The sequence below is a fragment of the Epinephelus lanceolatus genome, chromosome 14, assembly GCF_041903045.1.
Source record: "Epinephelus lanceolatus isolate andai-2023 chromosome 14, ASM4190304v1, whole genome shotgun sequence".
Classification (NCBI taxonomy): domain Eukaryota; kingdom Metazoa; phylum Chordata; class Actinopteri; order Perciformes; family Serranidae; genus Epinephelus; species Epinephelus lanceolatus.
Genome location: NC_135747.1, coordinates 27671246 through 27689543, shown reverse-complemented (window position 1 = coordinate 27689543; position 18298 = coordinate 27671246). Strand labels below are relative to the sequence as shown.

The 18298-nt window shown below is 43.0% G+C and overlaps 1 protein-coding gene across 3 annotated transcripts in view; it reads right to left on the bottom strand.

The window, feature by feature from the left end:
• The window catches only part of col4a2 (collagen, type IV, alpha 2), a 93709-nt gene that overhangs the window by 7022 nt on the left and 68389 nt on the right, over positions 1–18298 (bottom strand). For 2 of the 3 annotated variants that reach the window (XM_033617251.2, XM_033617250.2), the window contains 39 exons: positions 18146–18214; positions 17998–18033; positions 17831–17884; positions 17700–17735; positions 17537–17578; positions 17195–17266; positions 17036–17080; positions 16884–16940; positions 16756–16791; positions 16619–16663; positions 15383–15440; positions 14814–14927; positions 13478–13627; positions 13284–13355; positions 12958–13109; positions 12166–12238; positions 11786–11892; positions 11464–11647; positions 11044–11088; positions 10676–10750; positions 10485–10583; positions 8908–9129; positions 8590–8751; positions 8327–8497; positions 8030–8173; positions 7803–7928; positions 7526–7707; positions 6941–7004; positions 6760–6834; positions 6542–6649; positions 6323–6430; positions 6153–6224; positions 5442–5567; positions 5163–5279; positions 3993–4154; positions 2470–2568; positions 2234–2380; positions 2029–2145; positions 1414–1605 (listed from right to left, as the gene is read on the bottom strand). In XM_033617251.2, coding sequence (XP_033473142.2) covers positions 1414–1605; positions 2029–2145; positions 2234–2380; positions 2470–2568; positions 3993–4154; positions 5163–5279; positions 5442–5567; positions 6153–6224; positions 6323–6430; positions 6542–6649; positions 6760–6834; positions 6941–7004; positions 7526–7707; positions 7803–7928; positions 8030–8173; positions 8327–8497; positions 8590–8751; positions 8908–9129; positions 10485–10583; positions 10676–10750; positions 11044–11088; positions 11464–11647; positions 11786–11892; positions 12166–12238; positions 12958–13109; positions 13284–13355; positions 13478–13627; positions 14814–14927; positions 15383–15440; positions 16619–16663; positions 16756–16791; positions 16884–16940; positions 17036–17080; positions 17195–17266; positions 17537–17578; positions 17700–17735; positions 17831–17884; positions 17998–18033; positions 18146–18214 — 4015 coding nt within the window. The remainder of the gene's footprint in view (positions 1–1413; positions 1606–2028; positions 2146–2233; positions 2381–2469; positions 2569–3992; positions 4155–5162; positions 5280–5441; positions 5568–6152; positions 6225–6322; positions 6431–6541; positions 6650–6759; positions 6835–6940; positions 7005–7525; positions 7708–7802; positions 7929–8029; positions 8174–8326; positions 8498–8589; positions 8752–8907; positions 9130–10484; positions 10584–10675; positions 10751–11043; positions 11089–11463; positions 11648–11785; positions 11893–12165; positions 12239–12957; positions 13110–13283; positions 13356–13477; positions 13628–14813; positions 14928–15382; positions 15441–16618; positions 16664–16755; positions 16792–16883; positions 16941–17035; positions 17081–17194; positions 17267–17536; positions 17579–17699; positions 17736–17830; positions 17885–17997; positions 18034–18145; positions 18215–18298) is intronic. The other variant, XM_033617252.2, reaches the window with a different exon arrangement.

Here is an 18298-nt window from a genome sequence, read left to right as displayed (position 1 = left end):
TGAAAAATAGCCTACTTGCTAGTTCGGCATTTTTATACCATGTGTATGTATTAATTTGCACTGTCCCTTCTTAAACTTCGTAAACTGACACTGAGAACACAGCTGGCACTGTCTCAGAGCTCCAGAGATGACTGTGAGATAGTTTAATGAAAAACAAGTCTGTCCTTTTCTCAAGGGAGTCAAGTCTATATATAGTATGTTTTCAGAGGTCAGTGTCTCTTTCTCAGCCCCATCATGCGGTTATGGCCCTACTTGAAATGCGACGTTTTTTTTTGGCGTGGGGGATGGGGGTTGGACACGACACATACTGTATGAAACATTGGGTTTGGGGGTCCTGTGCTGGCAAATTTCTCATGAATTTTATGCACCATTTCTTGCCTTTTCTGCTTCGTTTTAAATGTCTTAATTTTGTTCAAATAAATTCCTTTACTATTTCCCTGTTTTACTTGGGCTGGGAGCAAATGCACACTCTTAAAAATGTAGTCGGCTGGTCTAAATGGTCCCAAATCATCCTCAGCAAACAGTGAGATCTGCTGAGCTGGATGGCTCTGGAATGTCTTCTGCTTCATTGGATCACAATCTGTGTCAGTCTGTTCTGACAGGACTGTACTGTAACAAACTCACATTTGCATTATGTCCAGACAATGCACAGATAACAGACTTTTCCCGGTCTAATGTATTAGAAAAATTCCTCAAACAAAACCTTTGTTCTAGAGCTGGGCAATATGTGGATATCATATCAATATAGTGACATAAGACTTGATATGGACTGTCTGAAGGCATCTTTTGTTTGCAAAGAAACAACGTCACAACAGCCGCTACTAGATGGAAACAGCATATGAAATGCTGAGCTTTAATTGTCCTGAACTGAAATACACACTGTGGGAAATGGTGAAATCAGTCTAAGGACCTTGCTGCTCAAATGCAAATGGACTTGTTTAGCTCCTCTCTAGTCCTCCGACTGAAAGCGCTGTAACACTTCATGTCACAGTCACCCTTTCACACTCATTTATACACTAGTGGCTGAGGCTACCATACAAGATGCCACTTGCTACTCAGTTTTTGACACACTCACATCGCGAGCACTTTGGGGTTCAGTATCTTGCTCAAGGATGCTTCAACATGTGGACTGGAGGAGCCAGGGATCAAACCGACAACCTTCTGATTGGTGGATTTCTTTTTTTTTTTTTTTGTTGCAATTATTTGATAGGACAGATATAGTGTGAAAGGGGGAGAGAGAGTGGAGATGACATGCAGCAGGAATTGAGCCTGAGGACACAGCCTTTGATAGACGGGGCACCTGCTCTACCAGGTGAGCTAGTGGGCGCCCCACTAGCTGTAGTACTCTGGGATGGTTACACGTGGGGAGCATGACTAAACTGTAGAACAATTTTACACTTCTCCCTGACTCACCAAGATCCTGGTTGTGGGCCTTTTCCTGGCCCTCAAAGTACAGCAGACTGTAGCCGTCCCACAGTTTGGACATGCCCACAGGACACATGGGCGTCTGCTCTGACTGACTGTGTTTCACCAGCAGGTAACCCACACTGACACTGCGGCCCGGCATACCAGGTAACCCAGGGATACCAGTGTGGCCACGGCGACCTATTGAGAAATGAGGAATAAACTAATTATCAACTACACAATGCACTCATGCTATACACACTATAGACACTTGATATGTGCAGTGTTGTGTGAGACATTAGACTGTGTCATACAACCAGTATCACTGTAAACTAGGCTGCCTTCATACATATTACCTGATGCTTTCATTACTTTCATCAAACTCTGGCAACAATCTCTGCTAAGATAATTACATGCTAATGTAAACAGACCTTGAGGAAGTTCCTAGTCCCCAGCTCAGTGCTAATAATCCTTCATTCATTCACTAAACCGACTCTCACAAAAAATAACAATGAAAACCCTCTTGGTAACTGGCTCCCTGCTTAGGAGTCTCCACCTACTTTAAATCCTTTAATCCAGGGTCATTAACCCTAATCCTAACCTGCCCCACAGTGTCAGACGTACCTTCCATGCCTTGCAGACCGGGGTGGCCCACTTGTCCAGGGTCTCCAGGAAATCCAGGCGTTCCTGGTCTACCACTAATCCCAGGCATGCCCTTGTGCCCAATGGGTCCCATGAAACCTTTACAGACAGACGATACATGTATGTTGTGATCCAGACATTTCACTTTGGGATGCTTAACAACCGGTGTTTTATTAGAATAACTAACCTGGAGCACCAGGGGGGCCCTGTGGCCCTGGTTCCCCTATGACCCCCTTTGGTCCTTGGATACCCCGCGGTCCTGCAGGGCCTCTCTCTCCCGGAATGTTGATGGGAATTGGAAGAGGACCCTGGCTTCCTGGGAATCCTCGGAAACCTGCAGCACAGAAGGATCATGTAATGACAAAAAGCACAAAAGCAGGTATCTGGTAGAGAGCAGAAATTACATGAAAGTGTATAATTCACCTGGAGGTCCAGTGTTTCCTTTTGGACCAGGTGACCCTCTTTCTCCCTTCAGACCGATAACACCAGGAACTCCCATCACTCCTTGCTCTCCTTTCACTCCTGTAATAAAAAAAAAGCGTATCAAGATTGTAAACATGTAGCAGGTGTTCATATTATCAAGTTACAGACAGGTGCATTCAAGGGAAGCTTCGGTATTTTTCCTCCTGGATCCTATTTTCCATGTTTCCAGTCTGAGTCGAATGGAGACAACAACTTTTGGATTTGTTCCAGTGTTAAGAGAGAGCGCTGCAATCTCTCAATCTGGAGTTCAGTAGTCAAACATTGTGTATAAAATGTGTGTAAATCAATCCTTTGGTCGATAAATTGAATCATAATACAGGCTAATAATGGCAGGAGGGGAAATATTGGTGTCCAGTACTGGATGGTAGAAGTGGTTTATCCAAGGAGAGGGTAGTAAATTTTTGTGTGTAGCGAGGAAAATGATGTAAATGTGAGACTTTAAGTGGCAGTCCCAGCACATTTAGTGCCCTTGGTGAGCCTCGCCCCCCCCCCACCCCTCATTTGCTGCAGCTCAACCCTCAAAGTACTGCACGTTCATTATCAAAATGCAGATAAATGACCTAGCTAACAAAAAATATAATATATAAAAAAATATTTTTTGAAATCATTCAGTCCTTCATTACAAAACATCTTCAAAAAATAAGCCAAAAGTCTTTTTACTGTTTATGATACATCATAATTCCCTCTCTAATATCTATTTTAAAGTGCTGTGAAAACAATTTTTTCCTTCAAACAGCTGTATTTATTCAAGTTTCTCCCAAAAAGCTACATTTTACTAGATGACATGGAACACATCATGATAATATTATAATTACCTTGACCCAGTACTAACTTTTTTCTGAATAGAGCTTGAACGCTTCACAGTGTAAATAAATGCAACCTCTGTGAGCTGTTGGTTGCGACCACCGACTGCTTAGAGGTAACAATAATGAGCTCTCCTCCTGCCAACCTCATGTTCTTTCTCTCCACATTCACTCCTCTCAGTAGTGTCATGGTCGTTGAATGGGCACCAGAGAGCTTTTGTCATTTTGACATGATAACGATACAGCGTGTTTCAGGATTCACATGACATCGCATAACTTGTCCATCTCCCCCAAACAGCAGGTAAAGTGTAACGATCTGAATAGGGGGGCCAGGGGGCGGCAGGAACCCAGAAAAAAAGTCCTATCTATTATTTAGAAGGCTTTGCTGTGTAGTTATGTTGCTGTGGCCTTTGGTAAGATTTCAAAATAACAGAAGTTATAGTATTAGTATAAAACAGTGACAGATTAACATTTTGATTTTTTTCTTCCCCCATTTGTGGTGCCCCCTATGGATGTCAGCACCCTTAGCATTCCCTTACGCCACGAGCTGGCACTAGAGACTCTTTTTTTTTAAACAGGAACAGTAATTAAAAAAAATCCACTCAACACAAGCTGTTGTTAACAGCCTCTCCTTGACGTGATTCAAAACTTCATGCTTACCTTTCTTCCCAGAAACACCGTTTGGCCCCCTGTATCCGAATGGACCTTGATCCCCTTTGAATCCTTTCCTACCAGCGACTCCAGGATACCCGTTAAATCCTGGTACACCCTTTTCTCCAGGGGGGGCATCCACACCAGGGAATCCTCTGGGTCCAGGGAAACCTGAGAAACGAATTATTTAGGGTTAATGAACATAGTTAGGTGAGAAAAAAAACTCCCCAGCATCAAAACCAGTCTGGAGTGACAGTTCAGCTCAGTTCTTTAATCACTTTAGCAATTCATTTTAGACATAGATGCACCTTCACAATAACAGCTATCTTACTTTAATATGACTCGTGGCTTCCCTTGAACTTAGGTCTTTTGACTTGAAAATACTTCATGTCTTCCCCCAAAAACGGAATTTATTAAAAAGTGTGCCGATTCAGTTCATTTCCCTCATTTCAAGAGTTAGAAAACCTACAGTTACTAGAATGCACTGCTCTGCAACAGCTCAAAAAACACTCCTGCTGGTGGGTGACATAATGTAAGCTTGTCCGTTTTGACACAGGAAACAATATGGCAGCTGGCTGTTAGCAAACGATCTCAAATAACAGTTAGAGGTTAAGCTAAAATATGTTTCTGGGAATATTTGAGATGAGATATACGTAACACAGTGGCAGAATCTTGGTTTATATTTGATCAGTACTGCTAAATTTTACAGTTTATTGCAGTTTGGTCCGAGATTGAGATTTGCTCCTGTGGTGGGCATACGAAAATATGGAAGTACAATCTGTAGTTTGTGCAAGAGCGCTTAAGCCAGCAAAAATCTGCCGGTGGATGACGGATTTGAGCCGAGAGATGAGCAGGGAGATCTGGGTGCTGGTAATATGAAAGGAAGTTTATAATAGTTAAGTTACTACACATATTGCCGGTTTTCAACCAGCTTTATGTCATAAAAAAGTAATAAAACAAAACATAATTCATATACGAAATGAAAGTGCAATGTCAGCACTGTTTTTTACGATTGCGTTCAGTCGTACATGTTTTAACAAACATTCTTTTAACAAATAAAAGGAATAAATTCATGGAGTCTGCCATGTTGTTTCTACAGTAGCCTAGAACTAATTAAATTAAACACTGGGTCTAAATTGGACTATTTAATTGGACATTTTATCTGCAATATCCTCTCACCTTGGTTCCCTTTGGGCCCTGTGAAGCCAGGATCCCCACTTAATCCTGGTTTGTCAGGGGTCCCACTTGGTCCTACAGGGCCACGGAATCCAGGCGGTCCAGGTCGACCATGGTCACCTGAGCATTAAAAAAAACTGGATTGTTTCAAGTTTTAAAATGGTCATACCCGTATAAAGAAACACTCCATGTGTTTCTGTGCATCATTGGTTCTTTTACTAAGAGCTCAGCAGGTTTCTGAGATGACTGGTGCCCTGTTAATGCAAAAGAGTAGTTTCTAACCTTTGGGTCCCTGGAAACCTTTCAAACCGACTGTGCCAGGAAAACCTGGCTGGTTGTTGGGGTCACCGTCCTCTCCCCTCTGTCCTTTAGGTCCCGGCTCTCCAGCTGGTCCAGTGACATCCAGACCTGATAAAAAAATGAACAGGAAACATGTCTCATTCCTGAGGTCTTTACATAACAGAGAAACTAACGCATGGTTTCTATTCACTAACATAGGATGTAGTGAAGAACTCAGAAATATACCATGAGTGACTTAAGTCCTACAAGTATTTGTCTATAACACAATTCATGTCTTAATAACCAACAATCAAAGTTGAAAAAAAAAACAGATTTAGATATTATTTCTCAAAGTTCCCCTTCACTAAAAATGTCTTTTCCTTCTTGTTTCTATGGTTGAATGTTTGAGCTTCCCTGTGCAGAGTTTGATGCTAGAATGCATCTGCTAAAGAGGAACGTTTCTACATGCTTTCAGGGGTGGGGTTACAAGCATGATTTGTGACATCACAAATCGTTTGGAAGCCATTAAGTTTATGAACCTAAAAAGACCTAAAAGATCTCATTAGTCACAGGAAACACTGATTGAGAGAATAAATTTTTAGGACCTTTAAGCTGCATGAACATAACATCTGAGTCTTAACTTGTAACATTGCTGGTATTTTCTAGTCATTACATGTGTACAGAAAGATTGTTTTTATGAATCTGGTTGAATACCTGGTGTTCCCGTGTTGCCCTTTTGTCCTTTCAGTCCATGTAATCCATAAAGACCTTTCAAGCCGGGGAAACCTGCACACATTTTGCATAGATCAGATGGAGGATCATGGTGGAAACAAGTATGACATTTAAAGAGAAAAGAAAGAGAGTACACTGTTCTGATTATTTACCTTTGTTTCCAGGGAAGCCAGGAATACCTGGATGTCCGTCTTTTCCAGGAAATCCAGGAAAGCCTTTTTGACCTTGGGTACCGGGAGTCCCCTTCTGCCCATCAGGGCCTGTGGGGGGAAAAAGTGTTGCTCACAAGATGTAATTCTGCTGCAATATACGGTATGAATTTTAAAATAACACAACATACTTTAATAAAGAAGTCAACAGGAGTCTTTTACCTGTGAATCCTGATATTCCTGGATCACCTGACTCTCCCTTTCTCCCTTCGATCCCATCAAAACCAGGTGTACCCCTTTCTCCTGTTGGGCCAACGAATCCTTTCAGGCCTGTAAAGGAAGTAGATATTAAACATCTCATGTCAGCCAAGATCGAGCCCCTGATTGTTAAGCGATCAACAGACAAGTAGAAATAAAGCTGATTGATCAACGGTTTGTACCTGGTTCTCCTGGTAAACCTTCCTCTCCTCTCAATCCGGTGGCTCCTGGAAGGTCTATGCGTTGGCCTCCCTCACCTGAAATCAAAATTCACTATCACCTAAAATATTTTCACTAACTCACTTTATAATTTGTATCTACTGTAGATCTCTATCTGTCTGGAGTTGAAAATTGAGGATGTACCTTTGGCGCCCTTCCTTCCTTTGTCTCCTGATGCACCATAGGCACCAGGACTGCCTTTAATTCCCTGAAAAGTGACAAATGAGATGTATTGAAACTGATTTGTAGCTACAAAACAACTAACATTACACATACAATGGCTTAGTGATATTAAAAAAACACATTACAACAAGGATCAACTGATTAAATCATAAAAAGTCATAAAATCATAGAATTGTAAAACCATAAATCACAAAATCCACTGAATGGATACGTTTTAAGCTTTCTTTTATAAATATTTAGCAATCCAGCTTCCCTGATATATAGGTAGCATGTTCCATAGCTTTGGGGCGTAATTGACAAAGGCCGCTTCCCCGCTTTTCTTAAACCAGCAGCAGATGATCATAGTGCTCTTGCAGGCAAATCGTTAACAAGAGAGTTAGCAATGTAGCTTGGTCCCAGCCCATGTAGGGCTTTGTATACAAGGAGGAGGAGCTTAAAATCAATTCTATATGTAACAGGAAGTCAGTGCAGAACTGAACTACATATGTAACATTGATGGAGTGGCTCTATGATTTATAATAATTAGCTTAGTATGGCTCTGCTCACCCTGTTGCCTGACATTCCCTCAAAACCAGCAATTCCTCGATTTCCTGTGAGGCCTGGCATTCCTTTTATTCCCTGAAGCCCCTCTGCACCAGGATCTCCATGGACACCTTTCACAGGGCTGGGGTCTCCAGGAAGACCATGTCTTCCCTCCAAGCCCGGCACACCAGGCATACCCTTATTACCTGTGGAACAGAGCGGGATGTGGGAATGTGAGGAAGTGAGGTATAAGAGGAGGTGAGAAAGAAAGAGTGACTGATGTCAGATTATAGCTGCACACCTCTTGGTCCGGTGAAACCTTGATTTCCATAATTCCCATAGTCTCCCTTGGCTCCCTTCATGTCAATAATCATGTGGCGGGGTATGTAAGGCTTCTCCCCAGGTGGTCCTCTCAAACCACGATCACCTGGCAGACAGAGATGGTAGGTTAAAGAATTTATGTGGTGGTTAAAACATAACACAATACCACTGGGATCCCAAACATTTTTTAGAACAGAGCAGTCTCACCTTTCTCTCCGTTTCGACCAGTCACTCCTTTTGGGCCAGCTTGGCCTGGCAGTCCAGGTTCTCCACCAAACCCGCTGAAGCCCTTTGCACCTTGATTACCCCTGTTCCCCTCAAAACCTGACATGCCTGGAGACCCTTTGTATCCTGGGAAAGAGGGGGGGACATCAGATGTCACCAATAAAACAAACTTATCTGACTAAAACTGCTTGAATTGTGGATACATTACATAGTTTTGATATTATTTGATGTTTAAGTTCATTTATTAAAATTATCTAAGTAAATATCCGAGGAACAGACCCTTCATTCCTCCAAGTCCTGGACGTCCATCTACACCTGGCTGTCCTGGTTCACCTGATGGGCCGTAATCTCCAGTGGGACCATCACTACCGTACAGTCCTGGGACACCTTTTAATCCTATTGGACCTGGAGGACCTGGGTCTCCTTCAACTCCCCTCTCCCCAGTTAAACCTGGTGAGCAGGATGGTAGAAGGAACAGGGACTTCACACATGAACAAAAACATTCATGAGCAAGAGTGTATCAATGTGTTTGTTTGTCTAACCTGGCTGTCCAATACCACCACGAGGCCCAGGTGGTCCTGCTTGCCCAGGATCACCAGGGAAGCCGTACTTGCCCGCTGGCCCAGGCCGTCCTTCCTCTCCTCGCAGGCCAAGAGGGCCACTCTCACCCTTGAAGCCGATCATACCAGGCATGCCCGGCATCCCTGGAAGAATGGAAGAATGAGAATATTAGATAATAGCTTAGTATTTTAAGCATTGCCACAAATGATTAAAGTACAGCCAACAGGGCAAAGAAAGACTATGGGACAGGTAGGTTAAATAATATTGTAAATTCATGTCACAGTGAGTATATGGCTAACCTGGATAGCCTTGATCGCCTGGATCTCCAGTCTGGCCTTTATTCCCTTGAAGCCCAGGCAGCCCTATGTCACCAGGGGGTCCAGGCGATGCTCCCAAGATCTCTCCATGAAAACCTTTCTGACCTTGCGGCCCATGCCGGCCAGGCACACCAGGCACACCAGGGCCTCCTACTGAACCTTTAGCGCCAGGAAATCCCAAGTCTCCACGGGGGCCGGCAAAACCTGTGTTGGAGGAACCATAAATGTTAATAACGGACTAGAATCACTGCCTCCTGGTTGTATGCTTCCGCGAACCAGTCAGGTTGCAGTTTACATCCGCATCTGTCCAGACTCATATGTAGCCACGACAGTTGACAATGCTTCAATTACGGATGTTGCATATTCTGAAACACGGATGCTTCACACACATCTTCAACCTGGCAGCACAGAGGATCTATAGAGTGCTACAGGGATGACGTTTTTCGTAGGCTGGCACAGAAGTCAGCATCACCATGGTTCCCTCGTCAAAAGGCCAGTGGATTATTGCAGAAAATAAGCTCTGTGGCAAATAAAAGTTTATGATATTCACATGTTTTGTTCAGCAAGATAATCTGCACAAATGAACACCACTTTTATGACTTTATGCCTAAATGCAATCGGCAGAGGTAAAAGGCTAACGCTGGGCTAGAAACAAGCTACACCACAGTCACATGATTCAACACTGACCCCATGTTTGGCAACGTTAAGTGTTAAGTGTTTGGCGTGATGACGTTTTGTCATCTCATTAGGCACTTCTTAGCATCCGCCTTTTTAAAGACACATAAAGGCTTCAAAATTCATGAGTGGGGTATTTACTGACATATTTTATGCTGTAGAACAAAAAGTGACAGTATCTTAAGCTGGTGTTAACCACAGACCTTATTTCAGGCCTCGCTTTTCTTTGTAGTAATCTTATTTTGTATTCTATATTGCCTGTCTTGACCAGGACAGTCTTGAAAAGAGATATTTAATCTCAAAAGTTTTTTTCTGGTTAAATAAAGGTTAAATAAAATAATAAATAAATAAAACAAAAACTCTTTCCCGGATTTTAGGATTCATTCCTGGAGCACAGTTTCAAGAGGGACACTCAAAATTAGTGTCACCATTTCAGACCAAATGTCTCCCCCTCTGTTCCTGGGTTACGACACTGACAAATTTTGCGGAACATTATGATGTCACAGTGAAGCTGACCTATGACCTTTTGGATAAAAAAATGTTTACTCTTTTGGTTATTTGTGTGAAGTTTTGTCATAACTAGCAGATAAATTCTGGAGTTACGGCCAAAAACATGTTTTGTAGGGTCACAGTGATCTTGACATTTGAATTTTGATCATCAAATTCTAGTTAGTTCGTTGTTGAGTCCAAGTGAACATTTGTGCCAAATTTGAAGCAATTCCCTCAAGGCCTTTTTGAGATATCGCGTTCATGAGAATGGGACGGACGGACAACCTAAAAACATATTGCTCCCTGCCATCACTGTCACCGGCATGGAGGCATAAAAAGATCAGATGTGATCAACCCTATCCAACTACTGCCCAATAAGTCCTCTCACTCTTTACCTGGTGGTCCAGGACGACCGCCTATCCCCTGATCTCCTGTTTCTCCTTTCTCTCCGACTGCTCCATATGGACCCTGTGGTCCCTTTAAGCCCACAGGACCTGTTGGTTAAAGAATATAAACAAGGCATCAAACAGGATTCAAAGCAGGCTCCCTGCGGGCAACATTCAGCACTAGTTTGTTGTTGGGTTACCTGGGACACCTGGCAATCCAGGGGGTCCTGGAGATCCAGGCAGCCCAGGAGGTCCTGGTACAGCATCACAAGGACCTGAGAGGAAATAAACAGTCTTTAGGGCAACATCATGGTTGTGTGTAAACGTTTAAACTGTTCAGGGGGAAATGACTATTTGGATGCAAGTGATTTTTATCTCTTGCCCAGCGTGGATTGATTTTGACAACATGACATCATCATTACACTAGTTGGTATCTCCGTACCCAAAATTTCAAATGGCAAACCAATTAAAAACCGTCATGCACACAAGTCAAATAATCCAGAGGCAAAAGCAAAACAGAGTTTTTACAGAGGGAGCAATAAGGTCAAAACGTTGCTATACCAGCTACCTGTTACATCCACCTGTCCTCCACCTCCTGTCGGACTACAGCCGCCTTTCAGTTGCAAATGAGAGAGAAGGAAAGAGAGAGAGGCATTCGGAACAAGAGTTATTCAAAAGCACAAGCATTATCTCAAACAAGCCTTGCTGCAGCTGGTTTGAGGGATGCAGTCCCCGCATCAAGGTCACAACAAGAGGCAAAGAAAGAAAAGTAAATAAAATGGCAAAAATATACTTATCATGCGTCCTCCTTCCTTTTTGTTTTTAATCACAAGCCATTAATGTTCATTCCAGTTTCACTGCTTTTGCATTTTAAGACAGGCGAGGTAAAATGAAATACTTAGTATAGAGAGAGATTGTCACATCTCTGTAAAGTTAAAAGCACTGAAAAAGAATTATGCAACATCATACTGAGTCAGCCGCCTCTCACCTGGGCTGCCAGGTGTTCCTGGAACTCCATCATAGCCCGCGTGGCCGTCGTCACCAGGTAAACCACGCTGGCCCTTGACGCCCCCAAGGACTTCACCATCAATTCCACGTAGCCCGGGTTCACCGGGACGACCACGCTGACCTGGGTAACCTTTGTCTCCGGGTTCTCCTCTGGGACCTTCTCCCTGTTTACATCAACCAGTACAGTCATTATACTGATGGACACATTTTGTCACGAGAGGAAATGAAAAGGAAAAATCACTTTAGATGAAACCCTAAGTCAGAAGAGTGTTTACAATATGACACTTATGTGGCAGACTTACTGGAAGACCTCGGCTCCCAGGGAGACCGGGCAAACCATTTAGTCCAGGAGCACCTGGCGCACCTGACCCACCATCTCGTCCGTGATCACCTTGGTCTCCAGGATATCCTGCAGTGATCATGCACACAAGCAGAGGGGTCATTGTCTGTTTTCTGTAACTCTGAGGCGTCATTACAGAAACATCCTATCTCTAAAATCTAGGCTGCCCCTTAAAAGTCAGAGAGATTTGAATCATCAGTCTTGAACCCCTCAGTCGACTGAGATGGCTTCAAAATGAGCAGCTGTCTTTTTTTGTTTGCTAGTCAGTGTGCTGTGCAGCATAACACATAATGAGGTCCCTGTTGCTGATCTGAATGAGATGAAGTAATAGGCACACCGCACCTTTCTGTGAGGCCGCTCTCGCTGCCCCTTTACGACCTTTTGGGCCCGGCGCACCGCTGATGCCAGGAGGTCCCTGTGAGACGATACAGAAAAGTATGAGAAAACAGAGAAGAGGTAAAAAAATACACTTGCCAACCCGCCCTGACAATTCTCCTGTATTTCTATTGATTTTCACACCTTTTTTCCTTTTCGTCAACCTGTCTCTGGCACCGCACAGACTGTATAACTCGAGCCCTACAACTCTAAAGTCTACTGTTTCAACCTGGAGAATAATACAGCTACACCAAATGTCATTCTGGCAAGCATGTGACGCAGAGGAGAGCAGTTTGCACTTCGTCCTCCACAAAGACAGAGAGACAAACGAAAAATATTAAGAGAAAGAAAAGCAAATTTCCGATGTCTTGGAAAGAATTTCTGTTTCTCATGTGAGGTTTTTAAGGAAAGGGGCATTTTGTAAAGCTGATTTTTCCGTCAAGCACAGGGGTCAAACAGTGCGATGAAATGAACCAATGACAACTGATGAATATCAGTTTATCCCAGAGAGTCACACAAGTTCATGCCAGAGGGGCAAATTATTCTGGATTCTTTCCTGAGAATTAAAAGTACAATTTAAAGTATTTAAAATAAAAATGCTGTGCAGTGTACTTATTATTTTGTTATTTTCACGCATGCAGAAACAAAGCCTCCGACACGCCCACCCCCCACCCATCTTTGGTGTCAAAATCCTCCCTGTTGGCAAGTATGGATTACAATGAACAAAGGAATGAATGAAGATGACTCGGTTATTCTTACAGGGAATCCGTCGACTCCACGGGGACCTGTGTCTCCTTCATCACCCTCCTGACCAAACTCACCGGTCATCCCAGCATCACCTTGCTCACCGGCAGGGCCAGGTAGCCCCGGTAAAGAGTGCACGATGGTGCATTCACACAGTCCATGGTCACCTAAACACAGCATAGTACCCACAGGTCAGCAACACAGTATGAGTTTATTGGGAATTGAACTGTTTATTTTGTTAAAGGAAATTAAATGAAGGCGTAAGCACTTCAGAAACTTTTTTGTAACTTCCCGTGTTAACCAATAATCCATCTTTAGCATGAACAGTGTGACTACAGCACCTTTTATTCCTTTATAGCCTGCATTGCCAGGCCTTCCTCTCCCACCAGGTGCCCCTTTGAAGAACTCAGCCCCTGGAGACAAATGGAAATAAAGACATATAGAAACACAGTGAAGGCACTGACACAAGAAAACAAAGGAGGATCCTCAGTATGAAAGTTTGAACGCTCAGTCTCTCACTGACTGACTGACTTACATGTTCCTTTGGGTCCTGGAGGCCCCATAGACCCTGGGCGCCCGTTGGTGCCTGGGGGTCCTGCGATGTCAGCAGGGCGTCCTGGTTCGCCAGGCTGGCCCTTCTCTCCCGGCTCCCCCTTGAAACCAAATGGCCCGAAGAAATCCCACACTGACAGACACAAAACGACAACAAGAGAAAACTTGATTTAAGCTCTTGACTGCTCAGTTTATCGAACATATCTTGGACAGCGCCGTATAACAATTCATGAGAACACCTGTTGGCTATGATGTGACCATGGTATAATGGGTGTAGAAGCATGACGAAAGATTTTTACTTTGCACTAAACTCTTTACCCCATAACACTGAATATTTACTTGATATTATACTGTACATTATGTACTTAAGTTGATCATTTCTAGGGCTGCCCCCTAATAGTTGTTAAAATGTTAGTTGACCAGAAAGGTCATTGGCAAGATTTCATTAGTTGCTTAGTTGCAGAAAAAAAAACAAAAACAATTACAAATGTGAAACTCCATTAGGGGCTGCGCCTTGTCAAAATAAATCCAAACCTATATGACTGGACCATGTGGGAATTTAATTTGAAAGGTCAGACACAGGAAGTGTCTATGCTCAGCAGTCAGACAGAAGTCACGTTAATTTCCAGGGCTGGTACCTGCAGTTACTCCACAGGCTAGTTAATAACATGTCGGGCAGGAAATCCAAAGTGTGGGATCATTTTGAGAAGGTGAAGAACGAACCCAAGGTGATATGTAAACTCATCTTCATTGGTTGACTACAAACATGACGTATCATCTGAAACATGGAAGTAGCTACATGCCCATTAGCGCACAGCGTCATTAACAGGCGGCTCGCTCAGTGTGTGATGTGCACTTGTAGATAAAATATAGGCCTATATTAATGAAGGTTCATTAGTACGGTTTTGTATTTCTCTGTAATGTAGCACAGTGTTAACAATGTTACCGATACTATTCTTTCTCACACCTTCAACTCAAACCATTGTGTTGCCACGCCCAAAATATATCATTTAATAATTAAATTAATATGGTAAACATACAGGCGACTAGTCGACTAATGGCCCTAAATGATGACCATTGGTTGACTAGGAAAATTCTCAGTCGGAGGCAGCCCTAATAACTTTATTATGTCTCTTCTGTTGCATGTCTGTCCGTCCTGTAAGAGGGATTCCTCAGCTGTTCTTCTTCTTTAGTTTCATATTTGAGAGAGACAAGACTCTGAAAATCTAGACTGTGTAATTCCATGACTTTTCTTTGTGAACGCTGCACTTGTATGCTGTATGTGGATGAGTGTCTTAACAAAGCTTCAGTTTACAGACCTTGTTGCTGTGTGTCATAGGCGGGTTGTCCTGGGGGTCCTTGGAAGCCTTGGTCTCCAACCGGGCCCCTCTCTCCCTGTGGACCCTGCTCACCAGGAGGACCGGGAGGACCACCTTAGCAGAGCCAAAGCATCATTAAAAGAGACAATGATTAGCATCTTATGCTCATTACTCCGATGACTCCTTTAATCCATTCTTATGCAGCTCTGCCATAGACTGTATATGGAGGCTTATAAATCTGCTGTAATAATAATACTGATCGTTGCATTAGTTTAATACTTCTGGATTACAAACTCTTTTCTTCTTCTTTCGTTCCCACATATATCACTAGTGTCTGAAAATAAATGTGACAGTAAATGACTCCTACATGTAAACTAAACCTTTATCTTGACCTCCTGACCTTTTACTCTGACTGTGCAGTCTGTTAAAGTTCAGTAATGCCACTGATTTCCTCACAGAGTTTCACTTCATGTGAGCAAAAATTACACAATTGCATGCCGTCAGCCCATAGGTTTCATCTTCAAACTCTCTCATCTCTTTGACTGTTTCTTGGGTACTGATCACCTTACCTGACCAAGGCAATGAGGGTCCTGATGAAATCAGTTCTCCCGCTTCACCTCTGACCCCCTGAAACACAAACCTTGTGTCAGTCTTTCAGTACTCAGTGGCTGCAGTTTCACTTGTCATTACAGTAAATGAGATCACACGCTGTTTGTGTACATGTGGGTTGACAATGACTGTGACACTATTCTGAGCCTGTCTTATCTCTTATTCTCCTTTTAATTTCTGGTGTGGTTCCCTTCACTCGGTGATCTCTTACAGCGCCTTGTGGCTGGAATAACACTCACAAGGGTTAAATGAGATTTTTAAAATCAATCAAATGTTGTTGTGTGTGTGTTGAACAGTCCATCAGGTTTTGTTCCAGTGTCTGGGTGCAAACACATATAATCAGTCTCTACATCGGATCTCCTGAAGTATTGGCTGTTGCCCCATACCCCTTCCCACCAACGTAGAACAAGTTCTGTTTCATTTCCTGCACCTAATTTTAAACATTTTGACCATTTCTACCAAACGTTATTTGGTTCAGAACCCAAAAGTCTTGAACACCTTTGCATGTCTTCTTTTATACATTCCATTTTAACTTTTAAAGACACCGAGACAATTTTACACGCCTTCATCTCTTCACTGCAATAGCCTCTTTTCTTGCCTGAATCAAAAATCTACCAATCGACTCCAGACTGTTCAGAATTCAGCTGCCAGGAGATGTGATGACATCACTCCAGTTTCAGCCTCTTTACACTGGCTCCCAGTATGTTTCAGAATAGATTTTAAGATTTTACTGATTAGGCTCTTCATGGTCTATCTCACAGCTACATCTCCGACCTCTTAGTGCTGTACACGCCAGGACGTACTTTGAGGTCCTTGGGCAGCAGAGGTCTTTTGTCTGTTCCAGAGGCCCGACTGGAAACTACAGGGGACAGAGCGTTTGCTTTTAGGGCCCCGAGACTCTGGAACAGTCCGCCAGAGGAAATCAGGTCGGCTGAGTCAGTGATGTCCCTTCTTAAAACATACTTTTAATGGAGAGCCTTTCCTGATTTTACCTGAGTTTTAAGTTCATTCAGACTGTCTTTTATTTCCTCAGTTCTTCTTTTAAAAGTTGTTGTTTTCATGTCTTGTTTGTTTTAATTACTGACATGTAAAGCACTTTGTAACTGTTACGTTCAAGGTTCAAAGAATCCAAAATGGAAACAGATTAAAGACATAGCTAATTTGCTACCAGAGGCTTATTATCAGTGCATTCTCACCTTAGGACCATCTCTGCCTTTTGGTCCTGGGTTGCCGAAATCACCCTGAAAGAGTCGTCATTGACAAGTTAAAAAATTTAATTCAATTTGCTTATACAATAATGATGCAATGTCTCTCATTTCCCACACAAACATACCCTCGGTCCAGGACGTCCATCTGCACCAGGTTCACCCTGTAACAGCACAAACAGCACATGACATGAACTTCACACACAGACAGAGGTCAGTCTCTGGCTGAAATGTGTAGGAGAGTTTCTGCGCTCACCCGGTTTCCAGGGAATCCAATCACACCTGTTTCTCCTTTGCTACCCTCAAAAAAACCCTAAGAAAAGGTGATGGGAGGAGTTGACATGCTGAGGTGCTGATGTTAATATGTGTCTGTGTATGTGTACATAACATGTGTATGATCGTTCATACCGGATCTCCCATTTCTCCTTTCAGACCTTTCTCTCCACGAGGTCCCTAAAATAATGACAGAGGAAGATCTTATCGTATCTTATCCTATTGTATTTCATATTTTAGAACCATCTATACACATTACAGCAGGCCAATGAATGAATATGAACGTATACAGACTGTGGGTCCGTAGGGGGGCAGAATCTGCTGATGAGTAGAGTTTCCTGGTGGCCCTTGCGGTCCGATGTCCCCCTGTGGTGAAAGTAGGAAGTGCAACAAACGTCAGCTAGCTCGGAGAGACGCATGCCATCATCCAGTGTGCAGATTCTTTAGTTAAGTAAAACTACTGTAGTTTTTAGAGCTCAAACTAAAGTGGACGAGGGGATTTTTGTCCAAAATCAATTCAGGATTTTACATGCAGAAACAGCAAGCAAATTTGTTGTCATGGCATTTGTTTTACAGCAATGCAGTTAGACTTAATTAACAGATATTAGCAATGCATTTGACAAACGTGGCACTCACTTGGTCTCCTTTGTGTCCCTTAAGCACCTTGGTCATTGTGCCCTGCACAGAAAAACAAATACTTAAAGCTGCAATCATAGATTCCTACTTTCATATTGTATTCACACAGTCACACACCAAATTTCTATAATATTACATTAAATATATATTAGTGTGGCCTTACCTTTGGTCCACGGGGACCTGGAGGCCCTGGGGGACCCTAGAGGGAGACACAAACAGGATAAGCCCTTTGCATCATAAAAGTTGAAGCTTCTCAAACTAAAATTAAAATTGCACACACACAGACACCCTTACCTTCGGTCCTGGGATGCCTCTGTTACCCTGCCATCCTGGAGTTCCTAGAGGCCCCTGACAAAAAACAAGTAAGAGATGATAGATGAGGAAGAAATTTTGATACTGACAATATGTAACCACCATTATCTGATCATGTCTTTATGTTCAGCACAATTAATGTGTCTTACAATTATTCCGTTGACCCCTGGCGTGCCTGGATCTCCCTGTAGAGAGACGGTCAGAAATCCATGAGCTCTATAACACTTTGTCACAGCAATATCAAGTCGTTAAAGCAGTTTTATGAAGCCAGGTGTGGTGTAAACTCCTCCTCCTCACCCTGAAGCGCTGCATGTACACGATGACGTCCAGAGGGTCTCCCTTCTGTCCCTTCCAGCCTGCTTGTCCCTGAGGAATGAAAACAAAAAGACAGTCACCAGCAGGAAATCGAACTCTTCGCCAGATCATTATCCAGGCAGATTTGGAGTTGCA